Raw genomic sequence first — 15,188 nt, 5'->3', positions numbered from 1 at the left:
AATGAAGCATAGTCCCCAAAGTTAGATTCTGCTCAAGAAAAATGCTGTTTCTACTGTCTGGACAGTTATTGGTGAACTATGTCTACAACTCTGCCTGAGGACCAAGAAATTTCAAACTCCATTCAGAAGTATAGACCCAGGATGATGATACATAAAGGATCTGTGAGAAAGGAAGCACAAGAACTAGCAGCAAGGTGGGGTTGCCTGCATGGTCAGCCCTTCATTTGAATGCAAATGTAATTTTGGGGCAGGCAGTTATCTGTGACATCAGGCAGGACCTTAGTAAACTGTTACCACCAGCACCTGGTAAAACCATTGTTAAACATGTGTAGTAAAGGGACATGAGGGCTAGCATGAGTCATTTATAGTGCCAGGCAGGGCTAGAAAAGAGAGAGAAAGAAAGAGGAGGGGAAAGGAGATCAAACAAACACTGCGAGGAGCAGGATGTCCCAGCAAGACAAAGCCAGGCTGTGAGCATCATGTATGTGAGTTACCTTTTGGATAAAGAGACCAGCATGTATCCAGGATCTGCAAGGTGCAGCAGTAACAACCTGCCAGTGCAAAACTTTGTGTCTACTCCATCTTATTCTGACTACATGGGATATCATCATGTGCCAACTCTGGACAGCCACAGCCAGCCTGCTGGAACCTGGGGATCTCACTACGGCCCACAGAGGGAGGACTGGAACGCTTACGGCCCAGGACCTTCCAGCACAGTTGCTGCTGCACAAATCAACGGCTCGTCCCCGGGACAGGTCTCCTACAGTTCTGCTGATTACAGCTCCCTCCATCCCACTGCATCTGGGGGGTTACCTCCTGTAGATACAATTAATGCACAGCAAATCTCTCCCAACAGCCAAAGGCACAGCTCTTACGAATGGATGAGGAAAACGGTGCAATCCACTTCCACAGGTATGAGGGCTATGAGCTTTTATGCTGAGAAGAGATTTTTTTCACTTTATTAGGGTGGGTTTTTTTTGCCAGTGTCTCTGTTTGGAGTGAAGCATACAGTTTAACAAAGAAAGAGCCTAATTGCTTTGTAGTATTCTCTTGGTAGCGGTTAAATATTAGTTTGATTATTGGATGCTGGTTTTGATGAGCTGGCTATTTCTTTCTTGACCTTGAATGCTGAGGCAAATGAAAAGCAACATCCTTTCACAATGAAGCATTTTCACTTTGGATATATTAAAATATTTTCTGATATCAAATAATTACTTCTAATAAGAGTCCTATGGATTGGAATCATAGAATGGTTTGCACTGGAAGGGACCTTAAAGATCATCTAGTTTCAACCCCTTCATGAAGCAGGATGAAAGAAATCAGGATGGAACTATGATTATTTCACCACCACCTCCACTTTTTTATTTTCCTCAAGTATACATAGAGCTTTTTCCCAAGAGTACATAGAAAAAGTTCAAGTAAAACATATACAGTAGTGAGGGGAGGTGGAAGTATGGCTTTGTGTTAGAAACAGCCCCTCTAAACCTCAGGACACTGAAATGAAATTAGATCTGCAAGATCAAACAATGAGTCAATGCTTTAAAACCAGGAATGATAAGAAAAGTCTTACTTTGTAGTAGCAGCTCTCAGAATATGCAAGAACACAAAGCTCCACAGTAACAAAATCAGTTAATAGAGACAGATCCATCTCTGATGCATAATAGTCAAAACAACTGAGTACAAAACAATTCTTCAGTTGTATTTAACCAGTAAAAATAAGTCATGAAGCATGAATAAAAGGTTCTGTTTGACTGTGATAAGAAACAACAGGAAGAAATCTAAATATTGAGCATCCCTAAAACAAAATCTGTATCTTGTATGAACAGAAAAAAAAAATCAAAAAAATTTGAAAGAAGACAGTGGAGAAGGAAAAATGGGGAAACTGCCTGAAAAGAACAGAGGCACAATCAGCTCTATAACAGCATTTGATCCTCTGAGGTGCTGAGCAGCCTTGACATGCACTGAGATCAGTAGAAACCAAGGCTGCTCAATACCTCCCCTAAAGAGATGCTCACGGTATTTCAGTGTTACATTCCAGGAAGGCTCCATTCCTTTCAGCCCTCCCTCCTGCAGCAGCTCTCTTCCACACATGCCTGTAAGTAAGTTTTCAAAGCCAGTACTGAATCAGTCTCTGACAGAAAAGTAATTCCCTTAAACATGATTTAGAAAAATGAAAGCAACTATATAGAAAAAACCAATTGTCTGCATTCAAACAATGCATCTAATTTGTAAAGACAGACCTGTCTTCCTAACTTCTGCTGAACACAACTTTAGTCCAGAGTCCAGGGAAGTCAGAGTAGGTTGTTACTGTGTCTGAAAGAAAGTTCAGGGGTTTAAAGTTGTTTTGTCTTTCCCTTCACTGAATACTAACCAAGAAAAATCAAGAGGCCTGGCCTTGAAAAAATTTACAGCTTACTTTTGAGAGGTCCTTACAAGGACAATGAAAATGCTCATGAACCAAATGATTTACAGATGGCAGAATACTTTCTCACCTCTTCTTTACCTGCCTGCCTTTTGCTCCTGTGGATTTAAATTGTGGCCTCACTGAGAGAAAGGCCTGATTTGATCTGTCTGTGCTGTCCCTTTTATAGTGGAGATACTATGAGATAGGTGGGTGGGTAGGTAGGTAGATAGATAGGTAGATAGATAGATAGATAGATAAATAGAAAGAATAGACAGTACCACATTCTATGCGCCGGCTTAAGAAGCATGCTTGGCACTTTCTACTTTTCCATATTTCAAGGCTATAAGGGTCAGAGCATTCATAGGAGGTGTTGGGAGTCTATCCACTCTGGAATGGCCCAAGATATTGAGTATCTTTATTTCAGGAAGAACTGAAGAATGCGCATGTCACAGGAGCATAGCCTCCCAAATGCCCACAGAGCAATGCAAGACCCTTGGAAATTAGTGGGAGCCTATCCACTCATTTAATAGGGACTGGGTTGTGCTTTAGGGAAAAGTCAAGATAAATATTTCTTCTGCTGCTGCTTCCCTTCTTATTTTTTGGTAGGCCAGGCATGCTCAGTGCCAATAGGTTGCTTCACTAGAGTTGGTTCCTTTTCTCTCCATTCACTCCTTTTCCTCTGTTTAAAAGCAAGGGCACTTGTAGTTTTACCAGGTTTCCATAAAATAAAATAGTTTGTTAAAAGAAGCTCTAGCAGCATTGTCAGCTCCTACAAAGGATGTGAGTTTGGTTCTGAGCATGCAAGTGTTGTAAGCATCTCCAAATGTGTGATGAGGCTAAATGCAAGTACCAGTGCCATGTGCTGGATCATAATCAAAATCCTCAGCAGTTTCCTAGAAGGAATCCTTTGGGGTTTCTATCCTTCAAGGTGTATGCACACACTGAGTGTTACCCTTCTGTCTGAGTGTCCCTTCTGTTTTGTATAGACAAGAGTGACGGCATCACACCTACTGGTTATTACCTTTCCTTATTCCCTGTGAAATAAATATGAGCTACTGGTCTTAAAAAGGAAAAAGAAATGAGGTGCAGACTTACCTGAAGTGATCAGAATAGAAATCAATTAGACAAGCTAATTTTAGTATTTGTACATTACTTGGTGCAAAATACTAGTTATTAATAATAATATTATTTCTCTATGAAAGCAATAATTATTAAGGCAAGTGATTTTTGCAAGATGATCTTGAAAGCATGCTGGAACCACTCCTGTAATCTCATCCCTTTAAGAGCAGGAGAGATTCCTTCCAAAGGTTTACTTACATTCAGTAGCCAGACTTGTAACAGCTACAGAAACAAGGCCCAGAAACAATGACATTTCTATCTCCAGAGATTTCAGCTTCAGCTTCTCTCAGTGGTGCTGTGTGGCTTCATCACCTGATGGATAACAAACAAAACACTTTGTTGAAATGTCTACCACCGCTCCATGCCCTGCACACAACTAACCTGGAACAAAGAAAGAAATCATTTAAAATCTTACTTTGTAACTTTAAAAACAACACCCCCTATAAAACCATGCCTTCAACTGGTGTTACTAAGTTTTGTGAGGTTATGCTACTTGGAACCTCTGGAAGACCTCAGTATTTAACTAGCTCAGTATTTGACCATCCTGGTTTAGAGTTCTTAGAATATATCTCCCCACAGAAAAGACTTGCTAAGGCTTTCATCCCTCATTCTCTCTCTCTCTAGCTGAATATTTCTAAACTTCTCTAGCTGCAGGGTAGAGAGTTTGAGACTTGATCCTAAATGCAATGCAGGTAGGAGGGTGTTCAGGATACAGGAGAAAGCAGATGTGCTTTGACTATTACACCTGAAGGAGGAAAGACCAGCTACTCAGTATTGTCAGCCAAGAACACTGATTGAAATAGACCCTTCTCTGACCTTACATTGCTCCTGTCCCCTCTCCTAAAACCCACTTCTAAAGGGTGAGCAGAGTCACAACAGGTAGGAATTGTTAACAGAGGACAAAACAAAGCCATGATAACTAGTGATCTGAGGTGGCAAATACACACACAGAGCCTAACTACAGGCAAATTCTTGGATGAAAAGCAGAATAAACCCACCTTAGAACAAGTTACAGCTCTCCTCCTGTTGGTTTTGCTGTATTACATACCACTGACACAGGAGTAGGCTGTACTTTTTGCCTCTGTGAGAAAACAACATACATCTAGGGTAAAACTGTGCAAGGGAAAAAAAAGGCTTTGCACAGTAAACTACCAGGCAGTTCCAGCAGCAATCGGAATTTACTCACAAAGCTGAAATTACATCTTAAAATCTGCACTTACATTACCAGGGAGGGAACAAGCCTTGAAATGGGTAAATTAATTGTAAGCAGAGATTTTTTTGCAGATGACAACTCTCCAATCACTCTTGTTCAATACAAACTTACTATGAAGACATAAAGACAGTTTTTCTGATGGATGATGATGATGACAGGTGCTAATAGCATCATTACAAAATACATGGTAAACATATAGCTTCATCTTCAAAGTCTAGGTGATATATTCCCTCAAATTTAAGGAAGAGCCTCGTAAGAAGCTGCTTCTGCAAGATGCTTAATGACTAAAGAATATACAACACATGGAAAAAGTTCCAGTTAATCCTTTGCCTTTTAGTGTATAGTCACTGGCAATGGGATTTTCCCTAATCTGGCTACTCAGAAATCAACTTTTTTTCCTGCAGGTTGGGTCCTTCTGCCAAATAACATCCATACAGGATCATTGCTTTAAAAGTGATAAAATGCCTCTGCTTTGGATTCAGTCACTTCTCTATGATGAAGAGGAATAGAAAAGTCTACTCAAGCAAAGCGAAGGCCAGAATGTGGTCAAGAGGTTGTATTGCAGAACAGCAGAACATGCTCAGAATTGAGCACTTTAGTATTTTTAATAGAAGGGGAAATTTTCTGAGTCTGTTGAAAGGTTCTACTGCTATGATCTTATTCTGTTCTTTTCAGCATGAGTATGCTGAAACAGAACAAATGATCAAGACCCAGCAGAAAACACAAACAGAATTTCACCATGTTTCACAAACCTTTTTGCACTCAACTTTGGAGTGAAGAGTCCTGCTCATTCTGGCAGGAGTATTACTACTCTTAGTATACATTTTTTCTATAGAATAGCAGTGTGTGGCTTACTTTCTTCAATTCAACTTTACAGAACACTGTGTGCAGCACAATGTCCCTCTTTAAGAATTACTTACAACTACTTTTGCTTCACAACTTCAATTACATTACAGAATTCCAGAATCCCAGTATGATAGAGGTTGGAAGGGACCTCTGGAGATTCATCTAGTCCAATCCCTTTGGTAGAGAGTAGAGAGAATTTGTCCCTTTCTTTTCCAACACTTTTATAGTGCATAAATAGTTACAGTCTCAAATCAAAACTTTGGGCCCTATTCTCTGACACTATGTCTATTAGATCAAAAGTTAACATTGATCTTGCTCTTAATACTAAGCTAACATAAAGGTGGAGATCTGAACCAAGAACATCTTCAGGGCAAAAAAGCTGTTTCACATTTTGAGCTGCCTTCAGCTAATTCCAGTGATCAAGTGCAGACAATAACATCATCTAAAACCATCTCAAACTAGGGAATCCAGATCGCAATGTGTTGCAAGTAACCCAACAGTAATCAGACACTATTCTGTACTATGACATCTTCTGTCTGAACTTCTGGATTTGGGGAATGATGGTAATTGCAGTAGATAAGAATATTCCTGAAAAGTTAAGAGTGGAGGCACTGAAAAAAAGAGGCCAGGACTAGTTCCAATGCTAACGTATTTTGCTTTGTAAACTAGTTGTGAGGTCCGATGGTGGGCTTTTTTTTTTTCCCTTTCCTGGGTTACATTGTCTGAGGTTTTGAGGCCTATCTGTCATATTGAGGCAACAGACCCTTTTAACACTTCACTTTGCTTTGATATGCAGTCTTGTCTCTTCCTTCTCCCTCTTTTCTTCAGGAGTTATATTGCCGGAAAGGGTGATGATTTTCACAGCAAATAAAGAGGCCTTCTCCCAGCTTTATTGTCTTCAGAAGAAATACTCTGTGAATTTTATGACCAATGGGAAAGCTGTTCCCTTCCCCCACCTCAAAACTTGGCCAGTCACAAAAATTACTGGAGTGGGTGTGATAGAACAGGATTGTTAAACTATATCCTAGGAAAAGTATTCCAAGGATATCATGTCTTGTTTCTCAAATAGTGACTATTTGCAAAAAAGGGTTTTGACAAAACTTGTTCTTAAATGGCTCATTAAGAACAGGAAATCCACTCCCCCACCACAAAGGCCCTCATAGGCTGCCTCAAAGCTCTTTTGTTTCATTTTTTACTTCCACCTTGCTACTAATAACCTCTCCAATCACTTGCAATTCCATAGTAGAACTGTCCCTGGCAGAACACCTTCCCAATAAACTGACACTATGTTGCTGGTTAAAATTATCATTGTCACTAACAAAATAGTAATTAAAAGTCTAGAAAGCTAACTGTTGGTTAACCTCACTCACCTAAGTGAGCAAAATATGCAGGATTTGACTAAAGAATTAAATTAAAATATTAACTTCTATAATTGCATCATTAAATTCTGTCATTATCTCATAAAGAAGTCAGAGAAGTGAAGAGCATCCTTCTGCTGTCTCTGGGGGGAATCCATTAGCCTAACTCAAATTTTACTTGGGTAATACTTCTCCTTGAAATTAAATGAGTCACTGTAAATAAAACCAGTAGAAGGTCTGGAAGATTTGGCTCAGAATGTGGTAGAGTGGAACTATTCCACCAAACAGATGGAATTCACAGGCTAAAGTCCCAAAAGATAGGTTTTGTTGCTGCTGTTTGTTAACTTTGGCAAAGAAAAGTGTACTTTGCCTTTGAAAGGAAACACCATATGCAGACTAATTCCAAGCCAGCATCCCACAAAGGCATTAGGAAGACTCTCACTGACATCAATGAGAGTGGGTAAAGGGCTAACAGACTAAAATATAGCTCTGCCAAGACTAAAAGCATCCTCTCAGAAGGCCCTGCTATCTCTCAGCTCCCATTGTCTCTCACAGAGAGCATTATTCTACACACACACAAATCTAATTATTAAAGACAGGATAGATGTGACAAATCATAAAGAATTCTTCTCAGATTGTTGCTGACTTTCAGGAAGGAAACATTTTCCTTTGGCATTTCTGCTCTTTAAACTATTCTTTTAACTAACTTTAAAGAAAGAAATGAGAAATGAAAACTCCCAAACCTCCTTCAAAAAGAAATCACATATTCCAGTTCCTACTAAAAATAACTTGAAAGCTACTTGCAGGAAAAGAAAAAGGTTTATGGGAGAGAGTTCTGTTTTCTACATACATTTCATTTCTTCTTCAGTTTAAAAAGCAAAAACCCCAACCCTCTCCTAATCAGATAAGGAAGGTTTAAATGCTTAAAACCAGAAACAGGGAGATTTATCTTGAAGTTTACCACCTTGTTTTGGCAATAGAAGAACATTTGATATTTGTCCATGGCTTCTGAATGCGAATGGAGTTCAAGATAAGATCACCTTGTTACTCTTTGTGTACTCCATCTTAACACCACAAAGGAGACCGAGGAAACATTTTAAACATTTTGAGCCAGAGAATGACCCCAAATTCTCATTTAAAGAGGAAAAAAACCAACAACTCTGAAGCAAACCACTGGCTAGAGAGATCAAAAGTTAGAAAATATCGAGTGAGGCATTAAAGCACCACAGGTGACCATATGTTAAACAAACAGTTTACACTTCGAATGAATGAAAACAAATGTGCTGGTATTTATGTGGACTGCACTGAGTAACTGCTGCTCTTTAGAGACTCTAAAATTCTTACCATAATGTTGTAAAATTAACAGCACTTTTCACTTGATTATCAGTGCAAAGGTAATTGGGCTAATTCTGCTTTCACTCCAGTTCTGCAAGGATAGAAATGTCAATGAAATGAGAAGTCTCTATAGACCCACCACAGCTGAGCCTTCACAGGGAACTTCACAGACTTGAGTCCCAGTGGGTTTGGCTGCAGGGAGTGAGCAGAACCCCTGGGCTAAGGAGCACACATATGCACAAATGTCTTTTCCCTTCTTGAAATATTCCAACAGGCTGATGCCCTCAAGGCAGTTGGAAAATGCCCACTGCATAGTGCTTTTCCAGGGTTGAACACCATGGAGCATAGAAGCTTGAAGGATCTTGTTCTACAAATCTAGGAAGAGTCCCAGAGAATCCCTGTCACAGAATCTCAGAATCCCAGCATGGTGGGGGTTTCAAGTGACCTCTGGAAAACATCTAGCCCATCCCTTCTACTAATTCAGGGTAACCCAGAGCACCTTGCCCAGGATCACAATGTCCAGGTGTGTTTGGAATCTCTCCAGAGAGAGAGACTCTGTGACCATTCTGGGCAGCCTGCTCCAGGGTTCCCAGCACCCTCACAGAAAAGAATTTTCTCCTTCTGTCATGTGGGGTGAACCAGTGTTATTACCCAGAAGCAGAGGGCTAACCATATTTGTTCACAGCACAGGAATGACCAAGGACTTCCCATGCCAAACAACTCTGTCTAGGTGTCATGGATTGAGTTGAACCTGCTGCTGCAATGCCAAACCATTACATTAGGATCTACACAAACAGTACAAAAAAGACCAGAACCCAAAGATCCTTTTAAGGTTTGACAAGACTTCAGAGAGCAAAAAATTCTTATAAGTAACAAAGGACTGATTGTCAGTGCTGGAGGAGAAAAACGTGATGTGGCTCTCAAGCCATTACCATACAGCAAGTGGTAATGTAACTTCAGGTATGTTCAGCTATTAAAACAAGGAGACATTACATCTTCCTCCACAGCTGAAGGGAAGAAACATGAAATCCCTGAAACCAAATTATGAATTAAAGGATAAAGTAATTCAAGATTGCACTACAGTACTGTAGTCTGAATTCTAATCTTTGGGTGCTACTTAAAATTCAAAAGCAAGGAGAGATGGGAAGAGGGGCTGAGGAGAAATCAGGCCTTTGGCACGACTGATGAAACCTCCAGCAATTCTCTTCTGCAGGGGTAAGCTGGTTGCTGTGGGGCAGCGCTGTGGTGATTTGCTCGAGAAGGAAATGTTATCAAATCTACTTCAGTCCTCTCCAGTCAGAATTAACTGCTCTTATTAGGAATGTGATAATCATGCATTCAAGTAACCTTGTTTTGAAGAATTAGGCATCTAAACAATCTTTTCAGAAGATCTGTAAGCCAGCATAAGCTGCTGTATGAAGCTGAGCTACACCTGCAGCAGTAGCAGACACTTTGGGGCAGCAAGCCACAACATGCCTCGAGCTGTATGAATCAAAAGAACCTCAATCTAAGAGGGCTGTTCTACTGTATTGACCACTAAGGACACAAAAATTCATGAGCTACATTTGAACACATCTGAAGAAATGTCTGTATAAATACAGACGAAGAAGCCCAAGAAATTGTGAGATGGGTTAGTGAACATGGTAACACTGGTCTTAACACAACCATGATCTAATCTTGAAAAAAGGGAGGAAGACTATAGGTGAGGGCTCAGGAGCTTCAGATTTGTGCAGGGGTTGATGTCTGCTACATTACTGACTAATATGAGCATTAACAACAAAGGAAAGGTGGGTGAGAAAGGAAGCATCAGTAGCTCTTCTCATTCTCAATTCTTGTTTCGCTGCTGCCAACACATTCTGTCCTCAGAAATGATCCTGTATGGAATCCATAAAACCCCAGCTCCTTGCATCTGTGTTCACTGGCTCATGTCATTTGCCATTACCTTTTAACGACCTGGGCATTGCTTCAGCCAGCTGTGCCCACTGCTGAAAGGACACAGCAATGCTGCTTGCAAAAGAACAGATGCTGCAGCTCTGCCATGGGTCAATGTCCTTTGTAAAGTATTATTGCTTTCTTCTTCTCTTTTTTATTAACTATCATCTGAAAATCTATGTTACTATTCCCTGTACTATTATCAAGTCCTGGACAGGCTGTGCCAGACATGAAGGAAAAACACAACCACTGAACTGCAGGAACAATCACTATATTGTATTAATTTATGTAGCAGCAGGAAATTAGGAACTTTGGAAGCTCTTGATATTTTCTCTGCAATGAAATATCCTTCCCAATTTCCTTCTGGAGCAGGTAGCAGTATAGCAGCTTTAGAGACAGAGATGCAAGAGCATTCAACACCAGGCAGGAAGCTTGCAACAGAGCTGTGAACAAAATCCAGGTTTCCTGTCTCCTTGTTCTTCACGAGAATGCCTTTCCTGTCCCAAATGATAACACAAGGGTGATAAAGAATATGAGAAGCATTCTGTCATCTATTTACTGAGGAGTGAAGCCCAAATCTCATGGTATGACCCTCTTGTATTATAAATCAGGACCGAGTCAAGGGAGTTACTCCGGGTAAGTGCACAGAGAATCAGGCCTAAAATGCCCACAGATCTATTTTCAACTGTAAAACCAGTTATTTTGTGTTACTAAAGTGAAAAAAATTCCAGCTTGAAGCAATGTGTTCTTCTTTCAAAACAGGTAAAACAAGAACAAGAGAGAAGTACCGAGTGGTTTACACAGATCATCAGAGATTAGAATTAGAGAAGGAATTTCATTACAACAGATACATTACAATCAGGAGGAAGTCTGAACTTGCTGCAAACCTAAGACTTTCCGAGAGACAGGTAGAGTATGGCTCACTCATTTAGGATTTCCTTTATTATTGCTGGTGAGGAGCTAACCATGCTGGTTAAGAATACAAACATGCTAATGACTCTAATGACCAACCGACAGGACTTGGGTTCCCTTTGCAGCACAGGAACTCAAACTACCCAGCTGAACAGCCTGAACAGCTCATCTCTAAACAGCCCATCAGCATCACTTAAGCTCTCCGCAGGGAGCTGTGTAACCACACTGGAACTTTTCCTTGTCTTGCATACAGTCCTGGCTGAGAAACAAGTTTGAAAGCGTTAGCAAAATCCTGCCCGGATTTCTTTCAATTTTAGTGGGGTAGAAATGTTTGCTGTAATTTCTAAAGGAGAAGTCTGCTTCTGCTGAAGTCAATGGGAATTCTAGAACCAGTTTCAACAAGGTCAGTCTTAGCAGAGAATGGAAGTGATGATCTTAAGTATGCTCAGCACACACAAAAGTATTTGTTTATTTGACTGCCTTTCACCTTCTGTTAAAGATTTCCTACATACCTGCTACTTATTTCTGCTGCTCCTATTTCCCCCCATTACCTCCAAATTCCACTTTATTCCCACAACATAAATCAAAACATAGTCCTTCCTGATCAAAAGGCAGACACAATTTGCTTTGGCACCATTCTGTGCTCTATTCTTCAATCATGGAGTTGCAACCCCCTACCAAAGCAAAGCAGGTCTGTGGCCTCTGGCTCTCCAGCCTTTCAGCTGGCTCCTGTGAGCCAAGAAGATAAGATGCTAAATCAGATCTGCAACAAAGACCCTCACAAGATGGGCTGAGCCTGTGTCTGGTTCTTTTTTACTTGGGAGTTACTTGATGCAATACATTGAAGAAAGCAGAGAAAATGAAAAGCTTGACTGAAGGAGCTCTCTGGGTAGATTTGAGGACACAATATGCTTATTTGCTGCCTGTTCTGTTTGCAGAGCATCACAGCTCTGTTTTCTCAATCAGTTATCATTCAGCATCATTCACTGAGGATTATGCCTGATTCACCAGGGGCTCTACTGAGCAGGGGTAGTCCAAAATCCACCTAGTTGTAGCACTGTCCATCCAGCTTCCACTTATCTTAGCACACACTGAAAGACCTGACAGAAAGAGAGAAGCTCTCTGGATCACTGCTGCAGATCTGCATCCTTAATTTAATAACAATCTCCCACATTCAAACACAGGTAAGAACACCAAAGGCAGAGGGTAACTCTGAAACAGATGGCAGATTGGTTTTTAGGCTGTTTCATCTTTTTATGCAGCAGGTGAAACGCGATTGCTTGAGCACAACCAGAATGCAAGAGAGTGTCTGAAACTGGTTTAATGGAACACATTTTCTGGAACATCATTTCACTACCAAATTAAGAGACACGCTGAACTGCTAAATATCTCAGATGATAACCTGGAACTTAGACAAAATTTCCACCAGCTTTGCATGTATCTGAATTCTTCAGCTGTAAAAAGAAAACATTAAGGCCTCAGGACACGGAGACTGTCACAGAGGCTCCTTAGGAGGTTTCGTTGCACTTTACCAGTGGTTTTCTTTTAAAACACAACCTAGTAGCAGCAGATGTTATCAATCCTTACTGTTTTACTTCCTTCCTGATCATCACTCTCTTTCCCTTTCTAGCTTCTAGCAAATGATAACTGAACAAATTGGTATTGTTCAGCAAAGCATTGATTTTCCTTTGGGTTACAGCAAATGGTGACAATAGTGCTTCCTTTGCCATCTGAACACCAGCAAGAAAGCATAACATATCTGAATGAGGTAGCTTGACTTATTACACTGCCTAGACATAATTCAGAGCCACTTCCAAGGATCAATAGCTGGCGTGCACTGCCTTAAATCCAACACTGGGGATTTGCATCCAAAGATATTTCAGTTGCCACAGAACATTCACCCTTTCACACCTGAACAAGTTCTACTTTACTTCACTATCACTCATCCACTTCATCTCATGTCCTCACTTGTCCTACCCTAATCAAAACCCATATCCTCTTCAATAGCTGTTCATTTCTTCCCAAACATTTGTCACATTTCTGTGACAGAGCAATGGCTGTGGTGTGGAGCAGTGGACTGTGCAGCAGCTTCTGGCTCCATCTGTGAATGTGATGAAAGGCATTTAACTATTAAGGTACCACTTACATAATATTTTGAAGTAAATTTGTGTACTGAGATTAATGTACTGGTGAAATTCTGCTCATAAGTGTATTTCCATTGCCTTGCACACCACAGCTAACCAATTAATGTTATTAATGAGCTTTTGTGCCTCTGTTTTTAGGCTGGTAACAGGTTTTTGACTTGCGCTGACTAGGGCATAGAGTTTTCAGTGTAAAGCTACTCTGTATTCTTTTTGGCCGTCACTATGACATGATTAGATTTCATATCCCAAACCTCCAAAACCAAATAATAAAAATAAATAAATCAAAGCTCATTCCATAAAGAAACACCTCCTAAAAAGGAAAAGTAACACTGAAAAACTCTTTTTTCCAAGCTATTATTAGATATTTTAGTACCAGATAGGGACAAATGAGCTGTACGAAAACCAAGCACATAGCTCTGCTGTCTCAAGTTGCCTTTCTGACTGTTTCTCACGTAGTTGATTTTACCTGTGACCCTTCACTATGTACCCAAAGGACCACGCTGCATTCTATTAGCAACTGAAAAGAAATTTCTTCTGCCCCTCTGCAGGTGAAGATCTGGTTCCAGAATCGCAGAGCCAAAGAAAGAAAACTAATGAAGAAGAAAATGACTCATTTTGATGGCAGCAATCTTGGCTCTCTGCAGAGTGACTCTGGCTCTGTGAGCCCAATGCCAGTTCCTGACCCACAGACTCATTCAGAAATGCCTAATTCTTTATTCTCTCCTCCTCCTCCACCACCACTCCCCATGAACAGTTTGCAGCACAACGGGAACCTGCAGCAGGTAGTGGCCTCTCAGTAAAGCTGCCTGGAGAGCTACAGCATAATGAACACTAAAAACTGCCAGTACATGGAGCACTACAGCATGAGAGACAGAGGACAGGCATGGCTGCTTTGCAGGAGACCCCAGCATGACAGATTTGTGCACATAAGCATCACATACAGTCAACTCGAGAGCCACTTGCTAGGTCTGCAGGACAGAGTAAGCTCCCAATGGCAATGGAACTGTTGTGTGCCAGGAGTCCTCATTGCAGGGAGCCTCTGCAAGAGGACGCCATGACTCCGTGCCACAGGCAAGCATCCCTCCAGCCATGCAGCAGGTGGGCAGGCACTGGGAGGAGGAGAGCTGAGGACCACATGCAGCCACTTGTCACAGTACACTTTAGGCAAAGAAAAGCACAACATGAGCCCCAGGCAATACCAAATTGCTGAGGTGGTAACAGCAGCTGGTCCACCAGTGCTCTGCCTGTCCTTTGCCCCTAGGTAAAGAGCATATCCCTTCTCCTTTCATCTCCAGACAGGTTCCACAGAATCTCACTTCCATGGGCTTTGCACACGGATCTTGATAAATGACAAGCTGGCTTCTGTGTTTTGAGCCACTTGATAGAAAGACTGGCTCGTGGTGGTTGCACTCACTACATGGTAAAGGCAAAGGTCAGGGATGAGCTTTCAGGAATTTGGGGGGGTTTGACAGGTATGATTTCCAATGCTCCATACATTGGTATAAACATGCACTCTTCAATCCTATCACCAATGTTTTGAAAGCATCCTGGAACTGTGATCTTGGCCCAAGTTCATTTTTGCTAGAAGAAAAACCAACTCAGATTAAAAAGGGCAAAGGGGGGGAACATCCCTTTAAAAAAAAAAGTAATTTTTTTAAAAAGTGGCTTTGTTTCATGAGACAGCACAGCCCGTGGAGACAGATGCAATAACTGCATTTAACTCATCTTGAACTGGGTCAAGTTTTCAGAGCTATTGTTACACTGAAAAAAAAAACCTAAATCTGAGAAGCCAAATTAATGAGAGACAAAGTAAAGAAATATTTCACCATATTATAAGCTCTCAGCATTTTTAAAGTGGATCTTAATGTCCAAAGTTTTGAGCCCCTCCATACTAAGCAGAATTTAGTTGGTAATCAGTACTTAAG

The 15,188-nt window shown here is 40.9% G+C and overlaps 1 protein-coding gene across 1 annotated transcript; it reads left to right on the top strand.

Annotated features, from left to right (window-relative positions):
• The first annotated feature begins 479 nt into the window (after window positions 1-479).
• On the top strand, window positions 480-14,063 carry LOC104300148 (homeobox protein CDX-4). Its single transcript, XM_009900397.2, has 3 exons — window positions 480-912; window positions 10,970-11,115; window positions 13,812-14,063. The coding sequence occupies exons 1-3, from the start codon at window positions 480-482 to the stop codon at window positions 14,061-14,063; spliced, it is 831 nt and encodes a 276-aa protein (XP_009898699.1).
• The last annotated feature ends 1,125 nt before the right edge of the window (window positions 14,064-15,188 follow it).

Source organism: Dryobates pubescens, chromosome 18 (assembly GCF_014839835.1).
Source record: "Dryobates pubescens isolate bDryPub1 chromosome 18, bDryPub1.pri, whole genome shotgun sequence".
NCBI classification, from domain to species: domain Eukaryota; kingdom Metazoa; phylum Chordata; class Aves; order Piciformes; family Picidae; genus Dryobates; species Dryobates pubescens.
The sequence above is the reverse complement of the archived record's forward strand: the minus strand, read 5'-3'. Positions and strand labels throughout refer to the sequence as shown.